At 35.0% G+C, this 24,480-nt stretch overlaps 20 protein-coding genes and 2 pseudogenes across 22 annotated transcripts, besides 3 other annotated features; 10 read left to right on the top strand and 12 right to left on the bottom strand.

Moving 5' to 3' along the window:
• Positions 1–264: part of a mobile genetic element that runs on past the window's edge.
• A 459-nt stretch (positions 265–723) lies between these two features.
• TVAGG3_0855310 (uncharacterized protein) lies at positions 724–1,370 on the bottom strand (the record flags this gene model as incomplete). Its single annotated transcript, XM_051249463.1, has 1 exon — positions 1,233–1,370. A coding segment is annotated over one exon (138 nt), but the record flags the coding sequence as incomplete, so codon positions are not given.
• Positions 1,371–1,411: 41 nt separating this feature from the next.
• On the bottom strand, positions 1,412–2,361 carry TVAGG3_0855300 (annotated as a pseudogene). The gene has a single exon. A coding segment is annotated over exon 1 (950 nt).
• Positions 2,362–2,401: 40 nt separating this feature from the next.
• On the bottom strand, positions 2,402–3,384 carry TVAGG3_0855290 (protein of unknown function, DUF4106 family; the record flags this gene model as incomplete). The annotated part of the gene is made up of 1 exon (XM_051249462.1): positions 2,402–3,384. A coding segment is annotated over one exon (983 nt), but the record flags the coding sequence as incomplete, so codon positions are not given.
• Positions 3,385–3,740: 356 nt separating this feature from the next.
• Positions 3,741–8,161: a mobile genetic element.
• Positions 4,329–4,565, bottom strand: TVAGG3_0855280 (uncharacterized protein; the record flags this gene model as incomplete). Its single annotated transcript, XM_051249461.1, has 1 exon — positions 4,329–4,565. The coding sequence occupies one exon, from the start codon at positions 4,563–4,565 to the stop codon at positions 4,329–4,331; it is 237 nt and encodes a 78-aa protein (XP_051084936.1).
• Positions 4,613–5,071, bottom strand: TVAGG3_0855270 (repellent protein 1 family; the record flags this gene model as incomplete). The annotated part of the gene is made up of 1 exon (XM_051249460.1): positions 4,613–5,071. The coding sequence occupies one exon, from the start codon at positions 5,069–5,071 to the stop codon at positions 4,613–4,615; it is 459 nt and encodes a 152-aa protein (XP_051084935.1).
• TVAGG3_0855260 (uncharacterized protein) lies at positions 5,102–5,698 on the bottom strand (the record flags this gene model as incomplete). Its single annotated transcript, XM_051249459.1, has 1 exon — positions 5,102–5,698. The coding sequence occupies one exon, from the start codon at positions 5,696–5,698 to the stop codon at positions 5,102–5,104; it is 597 nt and encodes a 198-aa protein (XP_051084934.1).
• TVAGG3_0855250 (uncharacterized protein) lies at positions 5,744–6,442 on the bottom strand (the record flags this gene model as incomplete). The annotated part of the gene is made up of 1 exon (XM_051249458.1): positions 5,744–6,442. A coding segment is annotated over one exon (699 nt), but the record flags the coding sequence as incomplete, so codon positions are not given.
• On the bottom strand, positions 6,703–7,131 carry TVAGG3_0855240 (uncharacterized protein; the record flags this gene model as incomplete). Its single annotated transcript, XM_051249457.1, has 1 exon — positions 6,703–7,131. The coding sequence occupies one exon, from the start codon at positions 7,129–7,131 to the stop codon at positions 6,703–6,705; it is 429 nt and encodes a 142-aa protein (XP_051084932.1).
• On the top strand, positions 7,463–8,056 carry TVAGG3_0855230 (uncharacterized protein; the record flags this gene model as incomplete). Its single annotated transcript, XM_051249456.1, has 1 exon — positions 7,463–8,056. A coding segment is annotated over one exon (594 nt), but the record flags the coding sequence as incomplete, so codon positions are not given.
• Positions 8,162–24,480: part of a mobile genetic element that runs on past the window's edge.
• Positions 8,867–9,382, bottom strand: TVAGG3_0855210 (protein of unknown function, DUF4107 family; the record flags this gene model as incomplete). The annotated part of the gene is made up of 1 exon (XM_051249455.1): positions 8,867–9,382. The coding sequence occupies one exon, from the start codon at positions 9,380–9,382 to the stop codon at positions 8,867–8,869; it is 516 nt and encodes a 171-aa protein (XP_051084930.1).
• On the bottom strand, positions 9,608–10,540 carry TVAGG3_0855200 (uncharacterized protein; the record flags this gene model as incomplete). Its single annotated transcript, XM_051249454.1, has 1 exon — positions 9,608–10,540. The coding sequence occupies one exon, from the start codon at positions 10,538–10,540 to the stop codon at positions 9,608–9,610; it is 933 nt and encodes a 310-aa protein (XP_051084929.1).
• Positions 11,389–11,790, bottom strand: TVAGG3_0855190 (uncharacterized protein; the record flags this gene model as incomplete). The annotated part of the gene is made up of 1 exon (XM_051249453.1): positions 11,389–11,790. The coding sequence occupies one exon, from the start codon at positions 11,788–11,790 to the stop codon at positions 11,389–11,391; it is 402 nt and encodes a 133-aa protein (XP_051084928.1).
• On the top strand, positions 11,816–12,430 carry TVAGG3_0855180 (uncharacterized protein; the record flags this gene model as incomplete). Its single annotated transcript, XM_051249452.1, has 1 exon — positions 11,816–12,430. The coding sequence occupies one exon, from the start codon at positions 11,816–11,818 to the stop codon at positions 12,428–12,430; it is 615 nt and encodes a 204-aa protein (XP_051084927.1).
• On the top strand, positions 13,451–14,312 carry TVAGG3_0855170 (organellar and viral DNA polymerase type B; the record flags this gene model as incomplete). The annotated part of the gene is made up of 1 exon (XM_051249451.1): positions 13,451–14,312. A coding segment is annotated over one exon (862 nt), but the record flags the coding sequence as incomplete, so codon positions are not given.
• TVAGG3_0855160 (keratin-associated protein family) lies at positions 14,534–15,618 on the top strand (the record flags this gene model as incomplete). Its single annotated transcript, XM_051249450.1, has 1 exon — positions 14,534–15,618. A coding segment is annotated over one exon (1,085 nt), but the record flags the coding sequence as incomplete, so codon positions are not given.
• TVAGG3_0855150 lies at positions 17,086–17,705 on the top strand (annotated as a pseudogene). Its single transcript has one exon. A coding segment is annotated over exon 1 (620 nt).
• Positions 18,311–19,172, top strand: TVAGG3_0855140 (keratin-associated protein family; the record flags this gene model as incomplete). The annotated part of the gene is made up of 1 exon (XM_051249449.1): positions 18,311–19,172. A coding segment is annotated over one exon (862 nt), but the record flags the coding sequence as incomplete, so codon positions are not given.
• On the top strand, positions 19,322–20,098 carry TVAGG3_0855130 (phage tail repeat-like family; the record flags this gene model as incomplete). Its single annotated transcript, XM_051249448.1, has 1 exon — positions 19,322–20,098. One exon carries the CDS (start codon positions 19,322–19,324, stop codon positions 20,096–20,098), a length of 777 nt encoding a protein of 258 aa, XP_051084923.1.
• TVAGG3_0855120 (integrase core domain containing protein family) lies at positions 20,444–21,244 on the top strand (the record flags this gene model as incomplete). Its single annotated transcript, XM_051249447.1, has 1 exon — positions 20,444–21,244. One exon carries the CDS (start codon positions 20,444–20,446, stop codon positions 21,242–21,244), a length of 801 nt encoding a protein of 266 aa, XP_051084922.1.
• Positions 21,413–22,378, top strand: TVAGG3_0855110 (organellar and viral DNA polymerase type B; the record flags this gene model as incomplete). The annotated part of the gene is made up of 1 exon (XM_051249446.1): positions 21,413–22,378. The coding sequence occupies one exon, from the start codon at positions 21,413–21,415 to the stop codon at positions 22,376–22,378; it is 966 nt and encodes a 321-aa protein (XP_051084921.1).
• On the bottom strand, positions 23,047–23,421 carry TVAGG3_0855100 (uncharacterized protein; the record flags this gene model as incomplete). The annotated part of the gene is made up of 1 exon (XM_001323906.1): positions 23,047–23,421. One exon carries the CDS (start codon positions 23,419–23,421, stop codon positions 23,047–23,049), a length of 375 nt encoding a protein of 124 aa, XP_001323941.1.
• Positions 23,528–24,326, top strand: TVAGG3_0855090 (KilA, N-terminal/APSES-type HTH, DNA-binding family; the record flags this gene model as incomplete). The annotated part of the gene is made up of 1 exon (XM_051249445.1): positions 23,528–24,326. A coding segment is annotated over one exon (799 nt), but the record flags the coding sequence as incomplete, so codon positions are not given.

The raw sequence follows: 24,480 nt of genomic DNA, 5'->3' as shown, positions 1-24,480 counted from the left end.
TCTAAGTTTCAGTTTTACTTTAGTGGCAGCAGTTCCATCTGAACCAGAAAGGTTAACATAAACTCCTGGAACGTTAGGGTCAAGTCTTCTTATTTTCTCAATATTTGCATACTGGTCTGTTTGTTCTCTAGCTTGTGGTTGTACTGAGTTTCTCAAAGCGAACCATTCATAGTTTGCCCATGTTACTGTTTGAACTAAGTCAGAGTTAGAATATATCTTATATTCCATGAAAACTTCTGGAGCATATTGGTATCCGACATAGAAAATTCCATTGCAACCTTTCTTGTCAGACAACTTGGCAGAAGGTTTTATTTCAATGTCTTGTTCCACGTATAAGAATGAGTTGTCAATAGAAATAATATGAAACCTGTCGCAAGCAATATCTACTGTTGTTGAAGAACCTTCTCCAAACTCACCTACGTTTCCATAAGAAACAGCAGTTGTATATTCGTAAGTTCCAGGAACTATTTCTGACCTTCTAATGACATTGTCGCATTCGTTATACCATTCGGAAACATTTCCGTTCATGGCATCCAAAACTGTTGGCGTTATATTCTGAGCGGCGTACATTTCATATGGGTAAAAATATAGAATAGTTGGATTTATATATCATAATAGAACCCACTCGGACCAAGCTTTACTTTCTTCCTGACTGAGTTTTTAACTCTTCTTTTTCCTTCATTGCCACTACTTTCACTAGATGAAGTTACTTCTTCACTACTTTCACTTTGTTCTACTCTTCTTCTTTGGTGTCGCTTTTGGTAACTTGCCCTCTGCTTCAAGTTGTTGCATCTTTGCCTCATGTTCACCTAGTATGTTGTAAATTTCCCATGTCCTTTTTGCCTTTGGGCTCTGGTCGCCCATCTCAGGTAACCTATATCTTAGAAAGATTTTGTCATAGTTTGTATTTGAGTCTTCGCGTATTGTTTGCATGACTCTTTCCTGAGTTTCCGGTTCAAGCTCTTCAAATATAGCTTGTCCATATGGAATAAGCTCGTTTCCAAATATATGTTTTTGTAGCCATTCTGGTTTTCTTTCCATGTAACCAATAATATCTTTTGTGAATGGGAAAGCTTTTACCCAATGTTTCAGTCTTGCGTCATTTATTTCTGTAGTTGGTTTTATTTTGTCAAGGAACATGTTTTTCAATACTAACATTTCATTTGGTACTGTCCATTTGAGTTTTCTTAAATATTCATCCCTTCTCAGTTCATTGTCTGCAAAGTAAGTTTTTATGACATTTTGTAAACTTTCGTTTGCAAGGTCATGTACAATAGGTTCTCTTCCTTCTCTCTCCCTAACTTTCTTTCTAAACTCTTCACCAAATATACCATCTCTATGGTTCTGTGTAGTTCTTTGAGATAAATGTTCTAGAACGTCAGGTGTTATATTTCCATCAGCCATGTTCATTTCATACTGGTCCAAAATATCTGCATGTTTCATATCTTTCAATGGCATTAAAGCCGCGCTGAAAATACCAGCTATATCTGGTTCACCATTCACTTCCATTGCGTCTACAACTTCTTGGAATTGTGGTTGTAAGTTTATGAAACCACCTATCCGGATTAGCTTTATGACCCCATCTCATTGTAGTTCCATAGTCTGCAGAAACAAAAGTAGGTTTGTTTCCATATTGGTTAGGTTCTGAATGAACTTTAAACAATGTTTCATTTCTATATGTTTTGGTGAAATTTAACCTTTTATTTTCACCGAGTTCAGCCAAGATTGAACGTTATATGGTCGTAAGTAAAAAGGATTGTTGTATTTGCGTACATTTTCTTTCAGTACTTCCATTCTATGCTGAATATTTTCATCTGATGTTGGAGTCTTTTGTATGTCGGCGAACATTTTTCGATATTCTTCTACTATGTCAGCCGAATTTTTCTTAGACTCTTGGAAAGATTCCATATTCCCCGCATACACTTGTTGAGGGTCAAGATTTTTCGGCTGTTCCAAATCTTCATCTAGTTCTGTGAAGTTAGTTTCCAAAGGAGGGACTTGTTCGTTTCCTTCAGGCTCTTCTAGCTGTTGTTGCTGAACTATTTCTTCCATGTCTGGTTGTATCTGAACTTCTTCCTGTGGAGTTTCTTGTACCTCATCTGCTGGCATTTCATATATTCCGAGACCGTTTTTAAAAAGTTCCCTATCTAAGTCATCCGGACTCATAAACCTTTCTTCTTTCGTTCCGTCTCTATTTTTTACGCGTTTCATGAAGAGAGTTGAATTATCATTTAGCTCTGACACTAAATATCTCGGAGTAAATTCAGTCATGTCATTTGGATGATATGCTATTAAATCATATCCCTTAGCGAGCTTGTATTTTCCAGGTTTGAAATTATATCCCATTTGGTGCTGAACCATAAAGCTAAATAGGTTCGGGTCAGTATTTCCTTCCTTGAACTTTCTAATAGCTTCTTTATATCTGTCACTAAAGTCAAGAGTATCTGGGTAACCATAGTCTTCCTTAAGCATTTTTAAGAATTCTTGGTTTCCTTGTTCTCTACTTCTTTTATGTCCTTGCTCTGTTTGTGGTTGTTGTTGTGCAGGGTTTTGAACTGTTGGTTGTGGTGCAGTGTTTTGAACTGTTGGTTGTGGTGCAGTGTTTTGAACTGTTGGTTGTGGTGCAGTGTTTTGAACTGTTGGTTGTGGTGCAGTGTTTTGAACTGTTGGTTGTTGTGTTGGTTGTTGTGTTGGTTTTGGTGCATGCCTGTGTCTGTGTCCATGTGACGATGTAAATGTTTTAGGTAGTCCTGGTGCAGGTGCTTCTCTTGGAGGGTTTGGTGGTATATAAGTTCCACCAGCTGGCACATATGTTCCATCTGCAGCATAATGTCCTACCTGACTTTTCGTTTTTAAGAAAGCATTTACTAGGTCTGTTTTGGTCTGTTGTAACTCTTTTTCTTGACTTTCCACAACAGTTGCTCTAACGGCGTCATAGGCACTTTGAACTGCCTGTCTCGTTGCTGCATCTGTTATTTTCGTCATATTTTGTGCTACTTCTCTTAACTCTTTGTCGAAACCTTCAGACTTCATTTTCTTTCCAGATGAGAAGTCGTTCACTAGTTTCACCTTACTATGAAGAGCTTCGAAGGCGTTCTTAAAGTCAGCATTCATTAAAGCTTCATTTGAACTGTCTTCATCCGCTTGTATTTTTGTCCTTATTGACCCTATAAGTTGGGCTGCTTTGGCGTTGGCTTGGGCATCTAACCAGTCATTATTAGCTTTTATATATTCTGCGCTTTTCATTGCCCTTTGCATGGCTGCGTCGTTATTTTTACTTTCTTGTGCTAAGTTTTCATACTGTACGGTTTGGTTTTGCAACTGTAAAAGTTTTTCTGCCTTTACATTTGCTTCAACTTCTTTTTTATACTCATCGCTATCCATATATGTCTTCATGGCTTTTTGTTTTATCTCTTCATCTTTCAGTACTTTATATTGAGTAGTATGGTTTTTCAAATTTATAACATCTTGTTCCATTTTTGCTACTTCTGCTGCTTTTTCTGACACTTTTTTCGCATATTCCTCTGTACTTAGTTCTTTCAGTTGTTCTTCTTTCTTCTTTTTCTCTACGTTTAACTCATTGAGTTTCTTTGTGTGTCTGTCATATTCTAGTTTCTTTAGTTAGTATGGCTAAGTCGTGTACTGAGGCACTGCGCGCCTCCGTACACCACTTAACCTTAAATATTTACAAAACCATTAACATATATTTTTACAACACAAACGACAACACTAACTTAACATTAACGTATATTTTTACAACACAAACGACAACACTAACTTAACCTTAAATATTTACAAAACCGCCAACCACTTCACCTCACTAATGTTTTCACAAACGACTTCACTACTGTAAAAATAAACGTTCTCACTATCGTTCTCACTAACGACTTCACTAATGTTCTCATAAATTTTCCTCAATATCTTCATCATCAGTGTTAACCCTATTGTAGTCATACTTGAAGCCATAAACTTTCTCTAACTTCTTAACGTACAATTTACATAACTTACCTTCGTCATCGTATGGTTTAATGATATAACTATTTCTATCTTTATAAACAGTCAATGAAAAGTCAACTGGTCTCGGATGTATTTGAAAGAACATGTTATGCTCAGGAAGGAAGAATAAATGTTTAAATGTATGTTTGTTATATTTTTCGATTTGTATGAGTTGCTTTTGTTCTGTCATTTATATAAAAATAAACGTTCTCGCTAAATAATAAAATAAAATAAAAAATAAACGTTGTCAGAGGTGAAAAATAAATTTAGGTGAAGTGGTGAGATCTCACCTCTTTTTTCACCTGTTTTTTCACCATGTTGAATTCATTGCTTTATAACTCTCTTCCTTTCTCCAACTCTTCTAACTTCTTCTTAAGTTCAGCAATGTTGTCCTCATGAAGTTTAATCTTTCTCAAAATTCCTTCTCTATCTAATGGTTGCTTTATCTTTCTAAACTGAACTCTACCATCCTTCATAGTATGAATGTAAAAACCTTCTGGAATAATTCCTGATTTAATGTATTCTACCAAAAACTTTTGTTTCATTGCTTCAGTGACTTTAGTCGTCATTTCAATCAAATAAAAATGTTCAAATAAAATAAAAATAACGTTATTTTTCAGTAAGGAAACGCAGGAGTTTTACGATTTATTTGAGGCGTAGGTTCTGGTTTAAATGTTGGAGTCGGTTTAGGAGTTGACTTTTGAACAGGAGTTTGTACTTCCATAGGTTCAGGAGTCATTGAAGGTTTTGCTTGTGAAGGCGTTGGTTTTGACGAAGGTGTTGGAGTTTGTTTAACTTCAGCTACTTCAGTATTATTTATAACATTTGCTTTATTTCTTTTCAACATCATAACTGCTCCTGCTGTAGCTAGCAAACCTAGTGGGAGACCATATCTTATATAAGGACTTGACCAAATGCTATTTTTGACAGGAGCTGGTGGAACACCTAACCTTGGTGAAACTGCTCTTTGCCATTGTGCAGCTCGTAAGAAATATTCAATAGGTGCTCCATAATCGTTTGGTAAAGTTTGTTTCACAGATGGTGAAGGTTCACGAGAGCTTGATGAAGAACTCATTTATAAGCTTTAAAAATAAACGTTCATCCTTTATTCCTCACTGTCGTCAGTTGCTAAGTTATAGTCGTCAAGTCTTATTATTGGTATGCCTGACTGTCTTACTTGTATTGCAAAGCAACAATCCCTCATAAATCCAATAAGTGGCTTTGGTACATTTTCAGTTGCTAGTTCAATAGGTCCTTTAACAGACAATTTGTATGTTATTGGAGCAGTAGATGTTTGACCTTGCTGGAAGCAAAAGTCCACTTCTGTTGGAAAACCACATAAGAAATGTGTGTTGTCATAGCTATCCCATTTATGTTCCACACTACCATCATCCACCAATGACCTCATAACATCTTCATTAAATCCTATCATATCATTGTTTGTATTGCAAGCGTTCGCAACCATTTCATAAAATACAGGTCCATATGATTTTTCAGGTTCTGCAGGCATATTTCCATAAGCTCCCATGGAAAGCTGAAGATATTTAAACTTAGGGTTCTCAAAATTAACATAATAGTTGTCTTTCTTTCTAAATAGTGCCCAAATACTTTTAACATTAATAGGCGTATAAGCTGCTGTAAATGTTGCACTTGAACTATCTGTATTCTTTGAGAATGAACCGTCCATAGGAATCCAATCCATAACTTTAACAGGAAAACATAAAGCCTCGTTTGTATAATGTTCTACAAGTTCTGTATAAATGTTAGGGTCTAAAGAGAATGACTTTGGATGAATGAAACATTCATTAAAATCCATCTTTGTTCGAAATAGTTGCTGGTTTACAGTTGTAATAGTAACTGTTCCACTAGCTTCTACTGCCTTCGTTATCATAGTGAATGGTTCATTCCATGGAACAAATTTATTTGTCGGTGGATTTGAATCTGAAGCAAATGCAACTTTAAGAGTTGGATTGAAAGCAATGATATCATTTACAGATATAGATGTGCATTGTAAGGCGTCGCTACTGAACTTTACTTTAAGCTGAATGTTACCAGCAAATGCAGGAATAAATCTTATAGCTTCTAATGGAAGGAATCTTCTAACAGGAATTCTTAAACGAAGCTTAAAATCAAATGATTTTCCTGCTGTAATTGGACCACTAACAATTTGTCCTGTTCTGCATGTTCCCGAATGACTCCATACATCTTCATGTCGAGTCTTTGAGAAAACATCTACTTTCTTTATTTGTTCGGTAGTTTGTGAGTTTGAAGTTATATATGCTTCTTCTCTTGCGTTGTCTTGAGAATATACGATACGACCATTTGCAAGGATTTGATATCCAGCAACTGCATAGAAAGCGTCATCGAAACCAATCCAAAATCCTGGTGGGTTTGTTTTATTGGAACCTGAACCAATTTCTTTATCTGCAATAAATTGACCTTCCATTTTATACGTAATGAATGTATTGTAAAGGTCCAACATATTTTCACCAGGAGGTGAGAGATTGAATGTTACCCATGTGTTATCTTTAGCAGTTCCAGGTTGTGATGGAATCTTTGGTCAGAATATTTTCTATTAGTGTCACCAATTTGAACTGCATTGTCTATGATATCGAAATATGAGCGAATCTGATGAATATGCTCTGCTGGAGTAAATTCGTTTAACTGTTCGTTCTGCATGTATTTACTTCAGATAAAAATATCTATTTACTTCATTATTCTCACTCTTCTTCTTGGCATTCGTGGTGGAAGTTGTTTCTTGACATTTTCAATGAACTGTACATTCTCTTTTGTCTCAACTTCTTTCACTGGTGGGTCAGGATTCTTTGACTCGGTTTGTTTTTCAATGAAATTCACGAACTTTGCAATAAGCTCTTGGTTCGTTATTGAAAGAACATCTGGCTTCTTTTCTTCTTGTTCTATTGACTTTTCAGTTTGAATAGAAGGTTTTATATGGGCTTCACCCTCGGTGCTATGCACCTTAATGTTGTCACTCTCTGCATTCGCTAATGGAACCTTTCTTTTTCTTACGTATATTTTACCATCTTTACTCTGACTTACGTAATAGAAAGGATGTTGTATTCCTCTTGCGTCATTTAATATAATAGACTCTCGCTCTGATTTTGACAAGCTCATTTTACATCGGTTAAAGTTTTAATTTTGTTTTTTATCTGCAGTCAAATGACTCAGACAAACCCTACGGACAAGACCCAAGGGGTCATAGATGTTGAAGCATTGAAGAAAGAAATTCGCGAGCAAATTTTATCCGAACTGAAGGAACAAAAACAAGAACAAAAGCCAGAGAGACCAAAGAGAAAACTTAGTGAAAAACAACTTGCTGCATTAGCTGCTGGAAGACAGAAGAACCCACGTTTGCTGGCGAAAAAAAGCTAGAGAAGAAGCTGAAGCAAAAGCTAAAGAAGCTGAAGCAAAGAAAGAGTAAATGGTTTATTTTTATCCGAATTAAATGTATAGACAAATACCTTTAACTGTTGCGTTCAGTAGTGAAAACCCTGACGTCAAAATAAAGGGGAACAGAGTAACGTTTAAGTTTCCAACAGACTGGATTGTGAACATAAATGAAGAGAAGTACATTGGCATAACATCTATGTATATAACACGTGCTTTCAGAAAGGTTGACTTTATACTTCAAGTCGAGATAGAAAATGACGAACAGTCTTTAAGCGCCCAAAACATTCACATATACAAATACTTTAAAGACGATACAACATTGTTGCAATGTATGATTTCATTTAATGAGATGTTCGAGAAAAAGTTCAACATTGAAGTACAAACTTTACAGCCTTTACGTGAGTTTCTTGCACAACTGAAAGAAGAAGGTAGTCAGCCACAACTTATAGACTTTCATTATGAATTTAATGAAAATGAAGATGGAACTCATGACTGTCAATTCATTGTATTCTCACCATTCAATGAAGTCGCTAAAAAGAAAGAAAATCCATTACGTATAAGATTTCAAATCTCCGAACCAAGTGATGATTTTAAGAATGTTTTCAATTATGATGCAATGCTTCCGAGGAAAAATGAATTTTCAAAGATTGTAACACCTGGCATTTGGGATAGAAAGCAAGCAATACTTTACTCTAATATAGCCAAAGGCGTTGAAAATGAGTTCATTGGTCATACAAGAACTTCACCACTTCCTAGTTAGTATGGTTAAGTCGTGTACTGAGGCACTGCGTTTCTCAGTACGCAATACTTGTGAATTTGACACTTTACAAAACCGTTAACGTTTATTTTACAACACAAACGACAACATTAACTTAACCTTAAATATTTATAAAGCCGCCAACCACTTCACCTCACTAACGTTTTCACAAACGACTTTACTACTGTAAAAAATAAACGTTCTCACTTACAAAAGTATTGCAACTCTTCCCATTGCTGTGCTTCACACAATAGTTCATATTCTTCAGTATCGCTGCTGTCGCTCCAATCGTCAGAGTCAAAATCACTGTCAAAATAAATGTTAGTAAGTTTTGACAAAGCTAATGAAACACGTTTACCGTTTGTATCGTATGCTTGTATAAACTTTCCATTCTTCATTCCTTCATAAACGCTCAAACTAACTTTACCCTTTCTCCCTCGTATCTGATAGAATGTATTTTCACGAGGAACGAAGAACAAATTCTTGAACTCATGACCGTTGTAGTTTGTTATCTCAATAGTTTTCGTCATTTATATAAAAATAAACTTAAAAATAAAATAAAAATTTTCAGTAAAATAAAAAATAAACTTAAAATTAATGATATCACCACCCTCACACGTATGAAAACATAGCACAAAAATAAATTTAGGTGAAGTGGTGAAATCTCACCTCTTTTTTCACCTCTTTTTTCACCTCATGAATTCATTGCTTTATAACTCTCTTCCTTGGTTTCTTTTTAGTTGCTTTCTTCACGTCTGTCTCCAACTTGACTGTCTTTCTTCTTCGTCCGTAATGATACCAGTTACTTCCACCAGTCAATGGGTCAAATGGTCTTTCGTAAGGGTTTCCATACATTCCATAGGGACCATACGGAAGAACTGCTGGTGGAGGAAGAGTTCCATCGACTCTATTTAAATGCATTGTTTCACCTTTCATCTGGTCATTAAAGTCTTTTGCATGTTTTGAAAACTCATCGTCCTTTCCTAAAGCATTTTCCGACTCAGTCGCAACCAAATTGGATGCTTTATTTATGAGCCCTATTTTATTTAATCTTAACTTCTTTGCAACCCAGCCTCCAATCTTCCCTTTATTTGCATCTAATGTCTTCGAAACCCTTCCTCCACTCATTTTATTTACTGCGTCATAAGCTCCAAGTGCTTTTGCTCCAAATGCTAATGCTTTTGTTCCCATTGCGCCTAAAGCTGCCCAAGCTACCATTTACACCATATTAAAATCATCTCTCTTCAATATTATCTCATAAAAGTTCTCGTTACTGGAGAAAGTCAATGAAACATAAACATTCTCACGGGCTTCGCCCTCACCGCTTTGCGGTCTATCTAACTTCTTTCTTATCTCATCTATTCGCTTCAAAATGTCTGAACAATTGCTAACATCTTCTACAACAGTTATTTCATCATGAATGACCTTCAAGAACAAGCTCATTTAATATGCAATTAAAATCATCTCAATAATGAGTCCATCCTTTCCATCTTTAGGTAGCACAACATCTTTCATTGAAGAAGGTTCGACAAGTCTTATGTTAAACTTACTGACAAAGTTTGTTATACTATAATGCTTCGGCGGCGAATACATGTAGTTTGAAAGACATAATATAGATTCTTCAGCAAATTCACTTATACTGGATTTTATAACAATGTTCTCACGAGACCAAATACCACCAATTGACAATCTTGTAAGCAATCCTGCTGAACCTTCTACTGTAAACATCGATGGTAACATTCCACGAAGGTCATCTATTGACATCGTTGAGTCACTGAATTTAAATATTTTCTTAAAGCAATCGTCATTATCTAACCATGCAATAGCTTTGAAGTTTTCATTCGAATATACATCTGCTTCATTAAATGTAAAACCTGACTTCTTTGCAGAGATGACTTTAAAATCTATTGAGTTTGTTTCAAAATTATATGCTATGGTAACTTCTGAAGGTAATGGATGCCCTTCCGCAGTCAGTTGTTCTCTCACTACCGTTTGAAGCTTTGTGTTAAAAACTTTCATGTCATCTCCTGTGTCTAGGTTCACATACACAGCAATGGGAAAACTATCTTGCTTCTTTGTTTCATCATTATACCTCAAAACATTAAAGTTCTTCAATAATATTGTCCTTCCTGCTGGAATACTTCGAACCTGTCTGATTTCAATAGCTTTCTCACCTCCTACATACTCTACCCAGTGTCTTGGATATTCATAAGTATACTGACTTTCTTGAATTTTGGTTGGTTTCATCATAACGTGTTCATAGTATATCTTTATACTCTTGTCAGTTAGACTCGGTGCTATGTTCTGAATATTTCTGACTTGCATTTTTAATGGAGATAAAATGAAGCATTTAATACATGACGTAGATGAAGACATGAATGAAACTACAGACAAACTTAACTCTTCTCTCATTCTTCCTTTCAGCAAAGATTATGAATTCTGTTCAAATGGTGTTATTTCTATTGTGGAAAGATGGGTTCAGGTAAGACATTTAACCTCATTCGTCATATACTCATAACAGAGCGTTTAGGTCAAGATTCATATTATGACCAAATCATTATATCAGCAACTTCAGACTCTATGGACTCAACAGCGAAAACATTTATGTCAAAAGTTCAAGCATCTGTCGTTAAAGTTCCAGATAGCGAACTCATTGAATTTCTTCAACGTTACGTTCGACGTAAGAGGAAATATTATGCCATCGTTGAATTTATACAGTCAGGAATGCAAAAGACTTCAGAAGAGATGGAAAGAATTATTGACAAACACCACTTACGTCAATACTCAGGAGTTTACGATATGAAACGACTTACAAACTACATTCTGTCAAAACTTTCAAAATACCCCTTCAAAAAGTATCCTTCAAATACTCTGCTCGTTTGCGACGACTTCGCCGGAAAAGGTTTAGTGTCAAAGCCTGACTCACCATTAGCTAACATCATTACTAAAGTCAGACATTACCACTTAACTGTAGCAATACTTATGCAAACATGGCGTTTTCTTGCTTTAAACATAAAACGTCTCATAACTGACTTCGTTATCTTTCAAGGTTTCTCACGTTATGATATTGAACTCATTTGGAAACAGTCAGGTATAACATTACCTTTTGAAGAAATTTGGGAAGCATATAAGTCTCTCATCTCTCCTCGTTCATACCTTGAGATTCATATCATGACTAATACCATTAAAGTCAAAAATATTCCATGGGAACGACCAACATTGTTTTAAAGTTTAACCTTCAATTGACTGATGGTAAACAAATTCCATGCATCTCTGTCGCCATTTCTGTTAATATTTTTGCTGTCATTCATATCATCCACTTCTCCATCCGTTAGCTTTTGAGGATATGCGTTAGAATAGCTGTTCTTAAATGAAGGCTTTTCACCTTTGAGAGCATAAACTCTATAACTTTCTGCATACTTTATGTTTGAACCTCCTGAGCCATCATTGACATAAATTTTTATAGGCTTCCACCCTTTGTTCATGTTCCTGCTTCTTCCCTTAGCTCTTTTGTTCAGTAGTTCTACATCTTTATACACAGCACCTGTCTCAGTGAATTCAACAATATTTTCATTCGTTAGCTTTACATTCAAACCCTTGTCGAGTATATTGTTCATTTCATACATATAAAAGGTTTTTATTCTATATGAAATGAGAAGCAAATCCATCTTAGCTGGTGCCGTTAATGTTCCAATTGAACCAACATCAAATGTTGACTCACGAACGACAAACAATATTGTCATAAAGAACTATAGTTCAGAGTGTTTGAAAGAAAAAGAACCAGAACTGAAATCCGTGAATTTAAACTCAGCTTCAAACGCTAACGCTACATCAGATGTTAAGTTAGAGTATCCACCACTGGACCAAGTTCTTTCAAGAGAAGCCAACGACAACCCTTACACAAATGTTCAAACAAATCCTTCAGATAACGTAGACCATTACCTTCTTCAGTTATACCAAACAATTTTACTCAAAGACGATAAGAAGCTTTTGACAAATCTTATAAGCAAGAACCAAATAATTCTAACAAAGGAGGACCTTGAAAATGTTATATCACGAATAACAGGGAAACAATGTGTCATTGACTATCTCGACCCTGAAATCGAATGCTGTGGTCAAACGCCACCATTCATGAAAATAGGTAACATCCGCATCATTGAAACACCAGGAACTACAGGAGTTGAGTTTAAGTATAAATATTCGAACGAGTATACAAAACTTTCAACAGAATATAAGCTTTGTTTGAAATATGTTTTAGTAAATTAAAGCAATTTGTAATATCTATCCAAAACTTCTTCAACAGTATCGAACTCATCTTCATAATGCAAACCTAATCTTATTGACTTGGTGCAGTTTTCACTAACACAATATAGCGCTTTGCGCTCGGCGCCTTTGACGCCTTTTTCTGTTCTCTTGACTGACATAACTAACTCATTTGTTTCATCAAACAGCAATAACCAAAGTTCATGACCTAATACATAACATTCATACTTTATATTTTTAGCTCTGAGTTCTCTTGTAAGCTGTTGCATTTAATATTTTCTAAAAAGTCAACTTCAACAGTCATTCGCACTGGTGCCTTCAGTTCTACAGGCTCTCCTTGAAAGTCAACAAGTCTGAATTGCATGTCTTTCAAATTATGAGGACTAATGCGAACCCATTTACCTAAATGAGTTACTATGACAGGAACGTTTGGAATGAACATTGAATTGACTGCATAACAGAAGGATTTATATTCTACTGAACCTTTACTATTAACTCCTGAAATACCTGTGACATTAGCTATTTTTGACTCAACGTATAAACAATTACCATAACATACGTATGGAACAGATTTCATCTCAATCGTTTTGTCAACACTTTTCAAAGGACATGTCATATGGTATGCTCCCAGAAGCAATTGAACTCTATGACTCATTCGTGTTATCTTAAACTCCTTCGCATAACTGAACTTCAAAACTCCTGCAATAAGTTTAACATTCATTAAGTTTTCTTCGTTCTCCTTGTTTATTGTAGTATTTATGAGCGCATTTAACACTCCAGCTAATGTTTCCATCTTATATTCTACATTATTGTGAAATCTTATTTCGTGCTTCTTTCCATCTATTTCAAGCTCCATGAAATCTGTTTCATCTGTTATAACGAATGAAGCGATAGTATTGAAGTCAACAACTCTGAAAGCAAGCGCTTCATTCTGAAGACCTAAGTTTGTTTGTAGCTTTACTGTCCCGTATTCGTTTGGGTCTGTACTTTGCAAATAGAACAACATTTTATTCTCATTAAAATATGAGTATTGCTGCATATGCGTATGAAGCTGACAGAGCTAAACGTTTATATTTTGGTCAATACTCTCTCACACTTACTGACAAATATATTGTTATTTCTGATGGAAATACCGAGAAATACATAACATGGAAGGACTATGAAAAGTTTGACCCTATTTTAACTCCATGCACTATGCCATTCATTGTAAATGGTGAAGTTGTCATGAAGAACGACACAACTGTTTATAGGTCTGTATATGAAGCGTTAGAATATATGTTGAATTATAATCCCGAAAGATTTGACCCAAGCACTACGTCATGTACAATGCCTTTTATTAAGGATGGTGAAATCGTAAGAGTTCCGAATTCAACGGTTTACACAGCTGTTCAAAACAGTTTACAAAACATTTTAGCGAATATCTTTAATTCAGAAACTACAGAAATAAAATTACCATATATAACAGATGCTAAAGAAATTAAATCAAAAACGACAACATTATTTACGTCACTTAATGATTTAATGACTTATATCATTAATATTCCTGCACCAACTACAGCATTTGATCCAAACTCGACGGTTTGCAGTGTACCTTTCATAAAGTCGCAAACGGACTCTTTGAGTCCTGAAGGTCTTTCAGACCGAAGCGACCAGGGCGAAGCCCATGACAGTTCATTAATTGTTTTAAGGGATTCAACAGTTAATGAATCATTAAAGGCGTCATTAATGAAAATCATTGATTTTAATTCATTCACGAATACATATAATTCATTCATTAATGTTTCATATGCTTCTAAAGAAGGTGAGCCAAAAACTATCGATAAAGCGGTGTATGAAATAAAAGCATCAACGACGAAATTGAATTCGTTAACTTTTGACGGTGATAGTTTCGTTAATGACATAACATCGGGGAAAACAATTTTAACGAAAGAATATTTAAAATCTCATGTTAGTGAGTTCGTTGAAATTGAAAAAGAAGGTGGAATTAAGTTCGATCCACTGAATTTCATTTTCAGCTTAGCGAATGCGGGTGTTAGTTTCGCTGAATGGACAACTATACAGAGTGAAATAAATGCAATATGGACGTTTTTGGGGTCAAAAGCGGGAATGGGTGAGCTTGTAAATGCTGCAAGAACATTAGGTGAAACAGGAAATTTTGTAGATGGTTTTAAAAGACTTGTTTCAAATGTTTTAACAAACACAAAGAAATTATTTAGATATACCATACATAACGGACGGATTTTCGAACAGGTAGCAACAAACCCTCCGGTTATGGCTGCGTTGATGATGGTTAGAGATATAAAACCACGTAACGACGGGAACGAAGAACATGAACAACAGAGCCCAACGGGCTCAGAGCCACATAGTGGCGAGGATACTGGTCGGGTTATTCAAGACATTAAAAACGTGTATCCTGAAGTTATTGATTTATTTAGAGGAGTTAATGATTCAATTTCAAAACATTCTATAACCCTCGATGAAGAGAATAAATTAACAGATTATATATTCGTCATTATTGCAGAATTAATGAAGAGAATAAATGAAAAAGGAATTGGTGATATCATTAATGTCAGCGATGTAATGATGAAAAGAAATTTTGACTCATTATTTACAAAACCGAAAACAGAATATAGTCTTTATGACGTAATTACCGAATTAATGAAAAAGATTAATGATAATAAGAGTTCTGGCGGAAGAGTTGAATTAGAAGTGAATGATGTTAATGAGAAATTAGCCGAAAAAGCAGATAAAAACCACGTTCATTATATAACTTCAGACGAACAGATTATAACGGACTACCATGGATATTTAACACGAAGTGATGAAGCGAAGACAAAAAATGTTAATGAAAGAAGATATAAATACATTCGTGCTAAAGGTTATGACATAAGCTGTACTGTACAGTATGACACAGGTAAAGCACCAGAAGCATTTAGTTATAACGATGAAATTTATGCCTCTACTTTCTCTGTTAATGGTGTATTAGTTGAACCAAGATTTATGTTAAGAGTTAAGGCAAAAATAACGTTTGAAGATGCTATTAAAAGTAAAGCTGACAAAGTTGAACTTGACGCAACGAACAAAGTTTTGAAATCTCATAAACACAACATCTCCGATATAAATGAACTTCAAACTTCTTTAGACAGTAAAGCTGACAAGAACCATACACATAAATCCTTCACTACTGTTAGAGCAGACGACATAATATTGAACTTTGACCTTGGTTCAAGTGCACCATTAGAAAATCCAAGTACAAGCGTAAAAGATACTCTTAACAGTTTAGATAACAGTTGCAGGAACATTGAAAGTCATGCCAGAAACTTTGAAGCACATGAACTACCAGCAATGTTAGATAAGAAAGCAGACAAGAACCATACACATAAATCCTTCACAACTGTTGCTATAGAAAGTATTGAAGGAACGGTTGAAGAAACTGGTGGGGAGGGCGGAGCCCCGCCGCACGCGGCTGCATTATATTGTAAACCTCCTAACTTTCCACAAGGTTTAACATCGGATGACGACATAACGACGATGAGAAACATTAGATGTAAAGATGTTTATGTCATGAAGGATGAACATAATATTAAATTCACTGCTTCAAGATTCATATGACAAGAAAGCAGACAAAGAACCATACACATAAATCCTTCACTACTGTTAGAGCAGACGACATAATATTGAACTTTGACCTTGGTTCAAGTGCACCATTAGGAATCCGAGTAGCAAGGTAAAGATACTCTTAACAATTTAGATAAGAGTTGCAGGAATCCGAAGATCATGCAGAAACTTTTGAAGCATATGAACTACCAGCAATGTTAGACAAGAAAAGCAGATAAAACTTATGTGGATGCAGAACTAACAAAGAAATTTTCGAAACCAATACAATGAATTTACAACAGAATTATAATGGTGAACAGCAACTCCATTTAATTTGTTAGAGGTCTTCAACCAGATACTTTTGAATTTTTCTTGGATAATTCTATTGAACTAACATTACATTATAAAAGTGGAACAAATGCACACATTTCATCCGGGAGATACATTCCAAATGGTATTTAATGACATAAGTTCTTTAGAATATGTTTATAGAGTTATGAGCATATATGATTTAATAATCCTATAGGAGCTGTTATAGTCTATGATCCAATAATCCAAAACACTTTATTTGGTGGTAGATGGTATGAAATAGTTGACAAGTTTCCATTCTACACGAATACGCAGTCAATGAGATGGAGGTTCAAAAAATAGTATGAAAACCTTCCTTCACATATGCATAGTTCAGTGGAAGAACTCTGTGGAAGGAAACCATTCACATTCAATAACAAAAAGAGGTTATACAAATCTTGCAGCGTGTTCGAGATAGACAGGGAATGAATCGGTGTGTAGTATTTATTGAGAGCATTTAACACTCCAGCTAATGTTTTCCATCTTATATTCTACATTATTGTGAAATCTTATTTCGTGCTTCTTTCCATCTATTTCAAGCTCCATGAAATCTGTTTCGTCAGTTATAACGAATGAAGCAATAGTATTAAAGTCAACCATTCTGAATGCAAGTGGCTCATTCTGTAGACCTAAGTTTTGTTTGTAGTTTTACTGTCCCGTATTCGTTTGGGTCTGTACTTTGCAAATAGAACAACATTTTATTCTATTAAAATATGAGTATAGCTGCATATGCGTATGAAGCTGACAGAGCTAAACGTTTATATTTTGGTCAATACTCTCTCACACTTACTGACAAATATATTGTTATCAGTGATGGAAATACCGAGAAATACATAACATGGAAGGACTATGAAAAGTTTGACCCCATTTTAAACTCCATGCACTATGCCATTCATTGTAAATGGTGAAGTTGTCATGAAGAACGACACAACAGTATATAAGTCTGTTCATGAAGCGTTAGAATATATGTTGAATTATAATCCCGAAAGATTTGACCCAAGCACTACGCCATGTACAATGCCTTTTATTAAGGATGGTGAAATCGTAAGAGTTCCGAATTCAACGGTTTACACAGCTGTTCAAAACAGTTTACAAAACATTTTAGCGAATATCTTTAATTCAGAAACTACAGAAATAAAATTACCATATATAACAGATGCTAAAGAAATTAAATCAAAAACGACAACATTATTTACGTCACTTAATGATTTAATGACTTATATCATTAATATTCCTGCACCAACTACAGCATTTGATCCAAACTCGACGGTTTGCAGTGTACCTTTCATAAAGTCGCAAAGCGACCAGGGCGAAGCCCATGACAGTTCATTAATTACTTTAAGGGATTCAACAGTTAATGAATCATTAAAGGCGTCATTAATGAAAATCATTGATTTTAATTCATTCATGAATACATATAATTCATTCATTAATGTTTCATATGCTTCTAAAGAAGGTGAGCCAAAAACTATCGATAAAGCGGTGTATGAAATAAAAGCATCAACGACGAAATTGAATTCGTTAACTTTTGACGGTGATAGTTTCGTTAATGACATAACATCGGGGAAAACAATTTTAACGAAAGAATATTTAAAATCTCATGTTAGTGAGTTCGTTGAAATTGAAAAAGAAGGTGGAATTAAGTTCGATCCACTGAATTTCATTTTCAGCTTAGCGAATGCGGGTATTAATTTTGCTGAATGGACAACAATACAGAGTGAAATAAATGCAATATGGACGTTTTTGGGGTCAAAAGCGGGAATGGGTGAGCTTGTAAATGCTGCAAGAACATTAGGTGAAACAGGAAATTTTGTAGATGGTTTTAAAAGACTTGTTTCAAATGTTTTAACAAACACAAAGAAATTATTTAGATATACCATACATAACGGACGGATTTTCGAACAGGTAGCAACAAACCCTCCGGTTATGGCTGCGTTGATGATGGTTAGAGATATAAAACCACGTAACGACGGGAACGAAGAACATGAACAACAGGATACTGGTCGGGTTATTCGAGACATTAAAAACGTGTATCCTGAAGTTATTGATTTATTTAGAGGAGTTAATGATTCAATTTCAAAACATTCTATAACCCTCGATGAAGAGAATAAATTAACAGATTATATATTCGTCATTATTGCAGAATTAATGAAGAGAATAAATGAAAAAGGAATTGGTGATATCATTAATGTCAGCGATGTAATGATGAAAAGAAATTTTGACTCATTATTTACAAAACCGAAAACAGAATATAGTCTTTATGACGTAATTACCGAATTAATGAAAAAGATTAATGATAATAAGAGTTCTGGCGGAAGAGTTGAATTAGAAGTGAATGATGTTAATGAGAAATTAGCCGAAAAAGCAAACAAAAATGAGCTTTTAGCTCTGAGTGATAAAGTCAAGAACCACGTTCATTATATAACTTCAGACGAACAGATTATAACGGACTACCATGGATATTTAACACGAAGTGATGAAGTGAAGACGGAAGACCCCAATGAAAGAAGATATAAATACATTCGTGCTAAAGGTTATGACATAAGCTGTACTGTACAGTATGACACGGGTAAAGCACCAGAAGCATTTAGTTATAACGATGAAATTTATGCCTCTACTTTCTCTGTTAAAGGTGTATTAGTTGAACCAAGATTTACTTTGAGAGTTAAGTCAAAAATAACGTTTGAAGATGCTATTAAAAGTAAAGCTGACAAAGTTGAACTCGAAGCAATGAACAAAGTTTTGAAATCTCATAAACACAACATCTCCGATATAAATGAACTTCAAGCTACATTAGACAGTAAAGCCGACAAGAACCATACACATAAATCCTTCACTACTGTTAGAGCAGACGACATAATATTGAACTATACCCTTGGTTCAAGTGCACCATTAGAAAATCCAAGTACAAGCGTAAAAGATACACTAAACTCCTTAAATAGTAAATGTATGAACATTGAAGGTCATGCCAGAAACTTTGAAACCCATGAACTACCAGCAATGTTAGAGAAGAAAGCAGACAAGAACCATACACATACAAGTTTTACAACTGTTGCTATAGAAAGTATTGAAGGAACGGTTGAAGAACCTGATGGGGATGTATTATATTGTAAACCTCCTAACTTTCCACAAGGTTTAACATCGGAGGAAAACATAACGACGATGAGAAACATTAGATGTAAAGATGTTTATGTCATGAAGGATGAACATAATATTAAATTCACTGCTCAAGATTTATATGACAAGAAGGCTGACAAAACAGAGCTTCAAACATTAAAGACTGAAATACTTCAAACATTATATCCTGCAGGCTCTATTTATACGTCAATGAACTCAATAAATCCAGCAACAGTTCTGGGTTTCGGTACGTGGGAGCAGATTGTAGATAAATTCTTATACTGTGCGAACTCTTCAAAGCAAACAGGTGGTTCGAAGAAAATTAAAGAAGCAAACCTTCCACCGCACACTCATACAGGAACTACAAACACAACAGGTAGTCATTCACATTCAATAACAAAAAGAGGTTATACAAATCTTGCAGCAGGTTCGGATAGACAGGGAATGCATAGATATGATATTTCAAGTGACCCAGTAGATTCAAGCACAGGTATTTTCTGTGGAACCACAGGAAATCATTCACACACTTTCACAACAAATCCAACAGGCTCGGGTGAAGATTATATGCCACCATTTGTGACTATATTCGCATGGTACCGCGTTCAATGAACGCGCTTGAGCCTGCTTTGCGGACTTACCGTCTTGAATAAAATCTTTAACTTTACATAAATGAGCTTGAAAGAAGTATTCGAACAACATCCATGGAGGTCATTTAAGAAATTCAATGAAGCTGCAAAGAGTTGGGGATTTACTAACAGAGCTGAAGTGAAAAGGTTCTTTGACAAAAATGTTGTACATCAAACAAAAATAAACCCTTACGACTACTTTTTACCAATTTACTCCAACACTCCTGACGCATACCAATTTGACACTCTCATTCAAAGCAGAAAAGGAGGACATAAACCATTCCTCATCTTCATAAATGTTAACACTCGTAAAGCATATGCATATCCAATGAAAAATAAAGGAACTCGTGAAGTGTTAAGAGTTTTACAAAAGTTTGTAGCAGAACATAACCCAAGTACTTTAACATCAGACCAAGACAGTGCATACCTCAGCAATGAAATCACAGATTTTCTCATTAAGCATAACATAACTCACTACACTACTGAAGACCATAACCATAACATACTCGGCATCATAAACCGCTTCATAAGAACGCTCAGAGATTTAAATCAAGAGCGAGACTTTACCGAAGAAACAATGAAACATTTTCTCGAAGTATATAATTCCTCAACACATTCTACAACAGGACATACACCAAATTCAATGACACAACAACAAGAAGAAAAGTATATACAAAAGAAACGAAGCCAAACACAAAATATCAGAAATTCAACACAATTTACTCTCATTCCTGGAACAAAAGTTCGTGTAGTTCTTGACGACAAACCGTTGACAAAGAAACGTTTAAGGTTAAGTAGAAACTATTATATCGTAGACTCTACACAAGGTAATGGATATCTTATAAAAGCTGCTGACGACTCCATAGCATTTTACCCTCGACATAAGTTAGTTGAAAGTAGTAATGGCAAACTTGCTGAAACCATTGACGAAGCAAAGCGAGGAGTGGTTATTGAAATACTTGGCTACAACATAAACGATGACACTTATAAAGTAAGATATGAAGGAGGTGTTGAAGATGTTATACCATCTAAGAACTTGAGAGAGTCGAAGCCAACTCATCTGGGACCATTAGAGCGGGAGTACTGGAAAGATAAAAACATGCCAGAAAGAATAAGAAAATTCTTCTAAACTTTTTCGTTGGATGTAAATGACCAAAAATATATTATAGGTGAAGAGGTGAGATTTCACCTCTTTTTTCACCTAATTTTTCACCTCTTGAATTTTCGTGAATTTCCTTAAGATAGAAAAAATAAAGTTAGTTTTTATTTTATTTATTTTTTATTTTGTATAAAAGATATGATTTCAACAATCGGCACAACAACAATTCAAGCCGCGAACGGCGGGACTCTGTCCACAACAACTTCACCAAACTCGTTAGTCATGAATCCAACATCTATGTTAGTAGAGATGGAAAGCTTCATTCCTTCTTCATTTACTTTCGAAACAAAAATACAAAAAATTAAGCAGGAACTTTTAACAAGTAATTTAGACTGTAGTGCGAAAGATGAAACAAATGAACAGTATCTTTATGAAATGCAGGACCTCATCGACCATTTACCTAAACTACCTGAAATTCAGCATCAAAAACTAACTATTCCTGAATTCGACGAAATTGAAGTCAAAGCAACTGACTCAGTAGAAATAAAGAAGTTCATACGTAAAGTAAATTATGAATTCCTTGGTTTTCATTGCAACCATAAAGTTATGGACAAAGATTGCGATATGGTATATAAGAATGTTTCTGACATATATAAATCTGAAGAATTTAAGACCTACGACAACTTTGTTTCGTTAGTTGCTGAATGTGTTTGGGAAATAAGAGATAAAGATAGAAGAGGCAAAGTATGGAACGAACAACTAAGACCCGCTATGTTTGAGATGAAGAGAGCAATTGACGCTTTAGTTGTTCTAGCAGGTCAAATTTCAATGTATAATGCAAAAATGAACCCACAATGTTCAAAATGTAAAGCAGCAATAAGGAAATATAACTACTCCGTCAAAGAGATAGAAAGAATGCGAAACGACTATGCAGACTTAAAGAAAGAAGCAGAAAAGCCAGCAGAAGATAAAATGGACATGTTAGCATTTCTGAACAAAAACTATCCAACAGTAGAAGATTTCCTTCTATCTGACGTCAAGAAGAAATATAAAGAGACTTTCGGCATTGTTAAAACTTTTGATATCCTCAGCGAAGAAATAGAAGCTACAAAACTGTTTAGGATTTCAAATATACATCGTACAATTCATGTAAAACGCTTGTGAAAAAAAGAGGTGAAAAATTAGGTGAAAAAAGAGGTGAAATCTCACCTCTTCACCTAAATTATATTTTTGGTCATTTACACTCATTTACGAAGAAGTCATGACAAAGCATTTACGATGAAATCTTGACAAGGCATTTACGAAGAAGTTATGACAAAGCATTTACGAAGAAGTTATGACAAAGCATTTACGAAGAAGTTATGACAAAGCATTTACGAAGAAGTTATGACAAAGTCAAGACCCTTTGGGTCTCGCCGCTTAGCGGCTGAGGTGAAAAATTAGGTGAAAAAAGAGGTGAAATCTCACCTCTTCACCTATAATATATTTTTGGTCAAAGCTTCCACGAGAGAAAAGATTCCTCATTTGCTAAGGATTCCAAAAATGAAAAAATCGTTGATTTCGGCTGAGAAAAAACGGCAAAAACCCTTCTTCCACGGGAACAAAGAAATAAAGAAGAAATAAAGTAAATTTTTTATTTATTCCCGTGGAAGATAGAGCACTTTTATGACACTTTTTATTCACGACAAACAAGACAAATAAAGAAAATAAGAAAATACGGCGCTGTCGCGGTTCGAACCACAGACCCTGACCCCTCCATAACACCACCTTAGACCACTGTGCTACGTAGCCTGTCGACATAAGATTTTATAAATTGCATATTTGACGTAAATTTATTTCCATCTGGCTTCCCACTGCATAAGATATTCATACGTGTTTGTAAGACATTCATTAAACTTCTTTTCTATTGCATCTAATCTTGCGTTATTTTTTTCAATAACTTGTCTGTATTCTTCATCATCTCCAGCAGTGTTTGGGTCTTCACGTTTAAAATATTCATTGTTAACCAATTTTTTATCTACAAATTTTATTAGTGTTTGATTCACTTCGTTATGATAACGGTCATATTCTTTCAATACGTAAGTGAAGACAAAATGCGTCGTACCTTCAATCTTAAAGCTTAAAGAACTTTCAACACAGTTTTGAGGGTCTGTCAGTGCGTCAATGAGATAGTATTCGAAGTCAGTCAATAATCTTTTTAAAGTCATTTCATACAGGATAAAATTTAATGTTGTGAAGAAATAGTGTTTATCTCAAAAAAATAAAGTTAGTTTTTATTTTATTTATTTTTTTATCCTGTATGTAAAGACAGATATGTCAACATTAGAGAACACAACAACTGCTATCGTTCATGAAGTCATAAATGAAGAATACGAATACATACAGTATAACAAACAATTGAGACTCATTCGTTCTGTCAAAGACGACATGTACCAAATGCAAAGTATTTTGACGGCTTGTTTTGCTCCAGATACTAAGCTTCCTAAAGACTGGTTTAGGAACCAAAGCACCATAGAACTATTAAGTGAAGCACAGCGAGACGTACTTTTTTCTGAAAACAGTGAAGAACAGCGAGTAGGTAAAAAATCCCAGTCGCCAAAACTCTATGAAAACCGTGAAAAATTGCCAAACGGTTTGAGAGGATATTATGTTCATAGACTTTTAGTAAATGCAGTTGCAATGTGGGCTTCACCACGTTATGCTTGGAATATTTACAAACTTCTTGACGAACTTCACAGACAAGAACGTGGAGAGATGGAAAAGAAACTTCAAGCAAAAGATGAAGTCATTGAATCCAAAGACAAAAGCATACAGAAAAGAATACCGCGTTCAGTACCAAAAGGAAAGGAAAAGAACTATAAGTATATGATTTATACTGAAGAGTTGGAGAATGAAGAAGACAGAGATATGGTTATGTTGCATTTAGTCAGAAGAAACAACAAAAGCTTTTACGACCTTGCTAAAATATATAAATCTGACAGAAACTGGTTCTATCGTGAAAACTTACCGATTTCAATGACACCGAATGAGCAAATAAAAGAAATTGTCAAAAATACTCTTCCTCAAACACACTATGACATCAAAGGTTGCACAATACTTACCTTCAAAGAAGACTTACCATTACTGAAGGAAAAAATAACAGAATATTTCGATAACTTCAAAGAGGAAGAATGAAGTCACGACAACATTAACGAAGAAGTCACGACAACATTAACGAAGAGAGAATGAGGTGAAAAAACAGGTGAAATCTCACCTCTTCACCAAAA

Source organism: Trichomonas vaginalis, chromosome VI (assembly GCF_026262505.1).
Source record: "Trichomonas vaginalis G3 chromosome VI, whole genome shotgun sequence".
In the NCBI taxonomy this organism is placed as follows: domain Eukaryota; phylum Parabasalia; order Trichomonadida; family Trichomonadidae; genus Trichomonas; species Trichomonas vaginalis.
The sequence above is the reverse complement of the archived record's forward strand: the minus strand, read 5'-3'. Positions and strand labels throughout refer to the sequence as shown.